Source organism: Miniopterus natalensis, chromosome 15 (genome assembly GCF_054644295.1).
Source record: "Miniopterus natalensis isolate mMinNat1 chromosome 15, mMinNat1.hap1, whole genome shotgun sequence".
Classification (NCBI taxonomy): domain Eukaryota; kingdom Metazoa; phylum Chordata; class Mammalia; order Chiroptera; family Miniopteridae; genus Miniopterus; species Miniopterus natalensis.
Window position 1 is genome coordinate 4,384,196 of NC_142095.1, and position 7,995 is coordinate 4,392,190.

At 53.1% G+C, this 7,995-nt stretch overlaps 1 protein-coding gene across 5 annotated transcripts in view; it reads left to right on the plus strand.

Annotated features, from left to right (window-relative positions):
- MAP4 (microtubule associated protein 4) overlaps positions 1-5,802 on the plus strand; it is a 113,119-nt gene extending 107,317 nt beyond the window's left edge. For all 5 annotated transcript variants that reach the window (XM_087824786.1, XM_087824787.1, XM_087824788.1 and 2 more), the window contains 3 exons: positions 1,986-2,067; positions 3,883-3,995; positions 5,477-5,802. In XM_087824786.1, coding sequence (XP_087680912.1) covers positions 1,986-2,067; positions 3,883-3,995; positions 5,477-5,689 — 408 coding nt within the window. In that variant the 3' untranslated portion in view covers positions 5,690-5,802. The remainder of the gene's footprint in view (positions 1-1,985; positions 2,068-3,882; positions 3,996-5,476) is intronic.
- Positions 5,803-7,995: the final 2,193 nt, after the last annotated feature.

The following is a 7,995-nucleotide window of genomic DNA, read 5'->3' on the forward strand; positions in this document are numbered from 1 at the left end:
TCTCTTGTCTCTTAATCTGCGGTTTCGTTTGCTCTATGCGTTACCTCTCCAGTTTTTTTTGTGTGGTAATGCTGTTCGGGGGTGAACCACGCGGTTTGTCCTAGAGTCTGATTCTGCTGATTATATCCCCATTTAACATACTCCTTTGTCCTTCAACTTCCTTTATATTGATTTTTTTCCACCACATTTTTATAAGACTTTCATAGGTAGTGTGTTCTTTCTATCAAAGAAGCATACTGAGTCTAATTCTTCTGGTCATTTCTCTCATGGTGATGTCAGCCCACGAGTTCAGTGGGGGTGCATTTCTCCTACATTTATCAGCTAGAATACATCTATGAAGTGAAACTTGCCCTCATCAACTATTCTTTAATTGAGGACGAGGAAAGAGATAAAGAAGTGGAGGCTTTAAGGGCAGAACACGGTCTCCACACCTTGGTGAGAGCCCGGCCATGGCGAGTGTCTGCTGCTCATTCCTCTCAGTTGGTCTTGGGATCAGTGCAAGATCAGCTTTTTTTAAGCAGCTTCCCCATCTTTGGCCAGGAAAAGTACACTTCCTATTGGTCCTGTTTAGGGAGAAGTGCAGCCTTGTTGCAAAGATGAGACAAAGCGGAGGCTGTTGTTTTGTTGGTAGTAGGTGCCCTGTAAAGTTGTTGACTACATGGAGCAGTTGGAGCAGTTGGTGTCCAGTGGTTGCTGATATCTGTTCGGGAGGTGATGTGAAGAAGAGGTGGAGTTAAGTTGGAGCCAGGGAAGGCTTTGCAGAAGGTGGCCTTTGAGCTGGGCTTTGAAGGAAGGGAAGAGAATGCAGTGGGCTTCCTGGGATAGGGAACAGCACAAGCAGAGCTCTAGAAACAAGAGTGAGGGTGGCTCACAACGGTCAGCCTCTCATCAATACTCAGATGGCCAAGATGAGGATTCTTTGGTACTTCTAAATTCATTTTTGTGTGCAGTGTGAAATTGGGTGGGGTGAATGGAAAGAAAGTTATTAGAGATTGTCTCAGAACTTAAGAAGGCCTTCCCCCCTAAGCTGAAATGAAACTGAAAAGATTTGCCAAAAAAAGCGTGAGGATGGCTTGGGCAAGCTGGTGGTTGTGGGAAGTTTCTTGGCCAGGCCTGGGCTGTGGGTGGGAAAACATACAGTAGATGCCACATCTGTCCCCTTGACACAGAGGGAGACTGTATTTCCTGACACTGGAGAAAGGAAGACAAGGTCCTGCAAGGTAGCCATTTAACGGCCTTGTGATGAAAGTCCACCATAAGGTGTAACACTGCTCTGAGGACCACTGCCTGGAGGAGTTGGTTGTAGTGGAAAGCTAAGCGCTTCCACAAAACCAGGGAACAACTGGATCCCTCACAGGAACCCTGGAATCCCCATCTAGGAACCCAGCAGGAGCGCCTGTCTATAGATGTTCTTTCCTAATTTAAAGACGTACCATCATTTCTGGTACCAGGATATTTTTCCAAGGCTCCCTCAGGGCAGGTGTGGACGAGCGTCTGTTGGCCATCTTACCAAATATGTATATTTATAGACAGATAGATATCTGTGCTGTCAGCTATGAGGGCAAAGTGCATTGAAAAGAACTGGAAGGAAATATGCTTTATAAAACGTTATTGCAGTTTATCTCTGGGCAAGGAGTTGATGGGTAAGACTTGAGATAGAACAGAAGGTGTTTCAGGAGAGTTGGGTCCAGAAAATGGGGAGAAAAGCTGTCTGGCGGATGCATGGATAGAGTAGGGGTGGAAGGGCTTGTGTGCGTAGAAACATCAGTGTGGTCTGGCTGGAGGTGAGGTCAGAAGCTACACGCAGGGCCAGGATGGATCGAAGGTTCTTTTAAGCACTTTGAGAGGTGACCCTGACCTTGAACAGACTAAGATGGGGGCTTACAGAGGGAGAGAAAAAACTTGAACTTGGTTAAGAGGAATAAAGAGAGTGTGGTTTTGACCTTTCTCCCTCAGAAGCAATATTTTTGTTATTTTCTTCTCAGGTTCAGATTCAGAACAAGAAGGTGGACATCTCTAAGGTCTCTTCCAAGTGTGGGTCCAAGGCCAACATCAAGCACAAGCCTGGTGAGTGGTGCCTCCCTTGCCTTGGGATGCCTCAGCCAACTGGGTTTCACCCTTTATGTCTCTGTCATTCCATAAAGATTCCTGCGGCCACCCTCACCCAGGACACACTGCGGAACAGCGCAGTCCTCAGCCCCTGTCAGGGAGTGGGGATGGGGTGCTGAGCTCGCAGTGGGAGGAGGAGCACATGGTGAAATCCGCCATTTGCATGAGCCTTTTCTTGACGTGCTGTGTGCATGGTGCTGCTGATCGAGCCCCAGGGGAGAGGTGCATTCCAGGGGCTCGTTAGCTGAAGAAGCTCCAGAAAGTGGGGTCAAGACAATGGTCAGGTTCAGGAGCAAAGAGTGTTCCCAGCAGTGCAGCATCAGCCACCAGCTCTGGGAGGTCCAGATTTGGGGTAGGAAGGTCTCGCTGCGGCTGCAGGCACACTGGCCGGTGGATATGGTGTCTCAGAGGTCAGTCACCATGGACCGGTTAAGGTGAAGGACAAGAAAACTTCCCTCTTAGGAAAACTATCTTCTATTTTAGAATGTGTTCTGTTTAAAACGATGGGAACAGCTCAGCTCTTAACTGACTTTTCTTTCCTCTCTTTTATCTGGAAAATCCACTTTTGTGAGATACCTCCTTCTCTAGTGACACTCAGTGTCTGGAGGTCCAGTTTCTGCTGGGGGGACTAGGACTCCAGTGTGGAGAACACCTGGAGATTTGGCAGGAAGCTGGGTGTTGAGGTTTTGCTTTGTTTTTAAATATATCTTTATTGATTTCAGAGAGAGGAAGGGGGAGAGAGAGAGATAGAAACATCCATGATGAGAGAGTCATTGATTGGCTGCCTCCTGCACGCCCCCGACTGGGGATGGAGTCCACAACCCCAGCATGTGCCCTGACCAGGAATTGAACCCCAATCCCCTGGATCCTAGGTCTGTGCTCAACCGCTGAGCCACTCTGGTCAGGCGGGTGTTGAGGTTTGCGATGTGAGGTGAGAGGAGATGGAAGAGTCAGAGATGGGCTTAGAGGGAAGCCATGCTCCTACGCTGTGTGAGGGTAGGCTGGCCCTTGATCAGTGGCCACCCTGTGAGCTCTTGACATTGTGTTGTGTACAGCCACCTACTCCAGCACCCTGCTCAAGGGCTCTTGATCCTTGCACTGGCCCCACCCTTTCCCAACTCACAGGCCCCAGGCTGTTTGCCCTTCCTTCTTGTCACTACAATGTGATTCTGTTAAACAGCTAAGACAGCCTGTATTTCCATCCTGTCTCCGTGAATCACTAGTTTGGTGGTGACTTTGGACAAGTCACATCTTTTTTCCAGCATCAGTGCTAGCAGCTGTAAAACGAGGATCCTGTCTCTGGTAGACAGCGTTTATGAGGCTGAAAGGAGGCTGGGACGCACTATACAGCCTGTCAGAGGAAGTTGTCACCTGCCCAGAGAGCCAGAAGCATACGTGTAGCTGGCACCCTTAGAGGCACCCTGGAGGCTGCTCTCTGCACTCCGGGCCTGCGCAGCCTGTGCGGCAGCTGTCCTGGTGCAGGCTGTGATCGCGTGAGGGTGACTTCTGTGGAGCTCTTCCCTCTGGTCAGATGGAGATACAGCCTCAGCCTGGGTTTGAGACCAGCAGCCCTGTTTTGACAAACATGTTCACTGTGCCTCTTCGTCTGTCCTCAGAGCCACTGGGAGCAGGTCCCATTTTCCTATTTCTACACTGGACACTTAGCTAGTCCTTGGCCAAGGTGGGATTGCTGTTCAGGCTCCCAGCAGGGCTTTGCCTGCAGGGGTATTATTCCTCTGCCACCCTTAGTGACCGATGCCTTCTTGGTTCCAGGTGGAGGAGATGTCAAGATTGAAAGTCAGAAGTTGAACTTCAAGGAGAAGGCTCAGGCCAAGGTGGGATCCCTGGATAATGTGGGCCACCTGCCTGCGGGAGGTTCCGTGAAGGTAGTGAGTGGGCCATCGGGGGATGGAGCTGGGGAGGAGTGGGGCATGCAGTGGAGTCTGGGTCCCAGCAGGTGGGCGCTGTCACCGTCCCTCAGTCTCTCCAGGAGTCATGTTTCCCTCACACCATTGCTGTTTCCCCACTGTCCATCATCAGTCCTGGGCTAGGCAGGAGAGGTAAAGAGACCCCAGCTGAATACACAACCTTTTCCCCAGAGCCATGGCCTTCCTTACTTTTTGAGCTCATTTCAGCCATTTTCAGAGGGATTGTGGGCTGGGACACAGGTCTCCACAAGGATAGTGGTCTGCATGGTACAGTTGTCCTCAGCTGCCTCATGAAAGAGGGCTGAGGATACATGTTCCACATCAGGTTCCACTCCAAGCCTGGTAGCAGGATAGCACATTGTCCTGCCAGTGACAGCAGGCCTGGTGTCCACCTGCCTCTGGAGGGACTGCCTGTGGGAGAGCGCTGGCTCCCTGGCAGAGCTTCCCCTCCTTGGGACTGGCTGGGCCTCTCCTCCCTGCCCTTCCTGTGTCCTTCCCTTCCTCCCTCCTTCCACAGTCCTGTGAGACCCTTTGTGTGCCAAGAGGCTGTCTATCCTTTGTTCCATGTCATCTGCCAATAGGGGGCCGTGGGGCATCCTCTTGCAGGCTTCTGTGCTGCAGGGAAAGGAGAGCAAGGAGAGGGGATCAGAGCAGCCACTCCAGCCCACCCTTTTGCCCCACCCTCCCTCAGCGCTAATTCTAGCCCCAACTAGCCTCTATGAATGTTTTGGGGTCCTGGCTCTGTCACAGGATGTCGTTCCTGCCCCCGTGAGGCTGGATAGCTCTCTAGGCTGTCCCCGTGGGGCACTTGCTCTGTTGTAGTCACTTGATCAAGGCTTCTTGGCAAGTGCCTACAGACCAGGGTTCACATCTGGCCTTTCTGACCCCATGTCTTGGATTCTTTTCTTTATTTATGTTATTTCCCTTTCTTTATTGTTTCTGGAATTATTTTTCTAATACTGACCGGCCTGCGGCATTGCTGCTTCCCAACCAAGTTCAGACTGCTGTCATGAGATGGTCCCTCAGGCTTGTTGCTAACGATCTGCTGTCATAGCTGCTATTGTACTTGCTGTCAGCCTTATTGAGAAGCCTGGTACCTCTCACCTAAGAGAGGCTTCCCAAAGCCAAAGCCATGCATTTCACAGAGGCGGCTCCAGTGTGTCACTAGCCCGGGTTTTGCACTGCTGGGCTGGGGCTGTGCTCTAGTCCAGAGCCTGTTTTCCTGCCCTGCACCAGGCCGTCTGCCTGGAGCCCCTCTCACGGGCGGAGTAGGGTGGGGAGCACCTGGCCTAGAGTCTCCAGACAACTGCACCTTAATTAGAGGGGGGCCGGGGCAGCGGCAGCGCGGGTGGGGGCTGCGTGTAAAACCCACCACCATCATTCCATCCCACTCCCTCTCGGACTGACCCTGCACTGTCTCCCCCACTGTTTCATTGTAGACTGAGGGCGGTGGCAGCGAGGCCCCTCCGTGTCCGGGCCCCCCCGCTGGGGAGGAGCTGGCCATCCCTGAGGCAGCGCCTGAAGCTGGCGCCCCCACTTCAGCCAGTGGCCTCAGTGGCCACGCCACCCTGGCAGGGGGTGGTGACCAAAGGGAGGCCCAGACCTTGGACTGCCAGATCCAGGAGACAAGTAAGTGGCTGGGCTTGGCCTGAGGGCCAGCCAGGGGCCCTGCCACTGGCTACATATTGAAACTCCTTTGTTTTTTGACTAGAGTGTGGCCTCAATTTTAACGAACCCACCTTTTATTTTCCAGGCATCTAATGATGACATTCTGGTCTCGTCTTCCGTCCCCTTTGTTGCCCCTCTTGTCTCCTTCGTTACCCTCTCCCTTCCCTCCTCCCGTGTCACTGCAGATTGAGACCTACAGGCTGACGTTCCGGGCAAACGCCAGGGCCCGCACCGACCATGGGGCCGACATTGTCTCTCGTCCCCCCCACTTCCTTGGTGGCCCCAGCTCAGGCACCCGGGCCTTTGGCTCCCTTCCCCGGGCTGCCCACTAGACCTGTGACCACTTGGGTGCTGGGCAGCCCTCTAGGTTCCTCCCTCCTCCCCTCTTGCCTCCCTTGCCTAGGGCAGCAGCAGTCGCCCCCACACCTCCTTCCAGTCCTTGCCCCAGGCCCAGCTCCTTGCTTTGCTCCTGGCCCGTCATCGCATCACTGCTCCAGGGGGAAGCGTGGGAGGAGAGTGGTAGGGGAGGCTAATGTGGGATCTGGGGGATCTAAGAGGAAGGAATCAGATTCCAACCTCCTCTTTGTTTGGGTTTTTGGACCAAACCCAAGAACAACCGACATACGCTCCCTCTGCTGGATCCACCTGGAGGGAAGAGTGGAATCTCCACGTGATGGATGGCCCGGTCCTGACTGTGTCCCTGGAGCTCGCTAAGCCACTGCCTCTCCCTTTGACCCCACAATGGCGCCCACCACGCGGGTGGTGCCAGACACCTCTTGCTACCCTGCCCCAAGTTAGTTAGGGGTCAGTGCTGCCTGTGCCCGCTGCCTCCCCTACCTTTCTAGCTGCTGTCATACTTTTTTTTTCTTTTATCATTTTTTTAATAACCTAAAAACTGGTGGAATAGTTGTGCAGGTTGAAGTCATGTCTAAAGGAAAGTCCTCAGCAGGTGTTAAAGGAAACAGGGAGGGGAGATCCTCCAGCCTCCAGCCAGGTCAGGCACTGGGGGCCTGGCAGGTCAGAGCTCTGGAGATGGAGTGGGCAGGGCAGGTGGTATGCGGGGGCGTGGCCTGGTGGGCAAATAGGGTACGCTAGGGGCTGCTCAGAGTGTGGACTGGTTGTTCTGGCATTTTGCGTGTATGCTGCTTTTCTTTTCTAACCAAGAGGCTGGTTTTGGCATCTCTGTCTCATTCCTGGGATCTGGTGGGAGATAAAAGGTCAGTGCTGGGAAGGGCCATGAAGGTCGAAATCTTCCAGACCTGCAGGCCTAGGACACTCGAGTCTTCAGCTCCCAGGGAGCCCGAGATGTCCAGAACTTGTGTGGGTATTGGGGAATCAGGTCTGGAAATTTAAAAATAAAGGTATGAGACTGAGGCCATCCCACGTCCCTTTCAGCCTGACTGGAGAGGAGAGGGAGGCAAGGCGAGGCCAGGCCAGGCCAGCCTGCGGAGGGGTGTCCCAGCTAGGCCTGCCCACGGGATGGCTGCAATGAGGAGAAATCCCGGGAATCATATTGACACGAAGATTCTTACTGCACTTGTATTTTTTGTATTAAAGTTTGCATGGTTTCTAATAAAGGATTAAAACCTACCTGTTTGTAGTGAAATGGCCTGGGAAGTTTTAGGGCATCTCTCAAAGGGCACTTTTTGCAGTAGAGATTTGGTACCTCGCCCTACTGCCCTCTGATCCTGTCCCTGAGCTGAGAAGGTAGGGGCTGTTGACGTAGGTTCAGATTTGATCTCCATGTAAAGGGAGAGCACCTTGGCGGGGCCAGTCCTCCCATTTCTGCGGTACTACCCCATCCCCAGCTACCAAGCACATACCAAGAAGTCACAGGTCTTGGCAAGAAAGTGCTTCCAGAGCCAGACCGTCTAGAATGCTCGACTATGCAGGGAGATCAGAGCTCCCATGCTTTGTCAGCAAGAGGAAGGGGCAAGATGAAGCTGGGGAGAAGGAAGTGGGTGTGGGGGGGGCATGAGGAGAGACAGGAGGGGTGATGGTACAGGACCTAAAGGAACCTGTGCCCTGTGTTGACCAGCCACACAGATGCCAAGGTAAACTGCAGACTGGCTCCTTTCACTCCTTTAGTCATGGGTTGGGGTCAGGGAGGTGACCTAAGTGGAGAACTCTCTGGGTGGCCTGGCCATAGCACCGTTGAAGGGTCCCACAAACCAGAGAGGCTGAAGTGGCTGACCTGACAGGTGAGGACCAGAGGCCCCTGTGCTGTGTACTACGCTGCAGCCATCTGGGGGGTGGGACATTTCTGTACTGCCCAATTAGCTTATGGCTC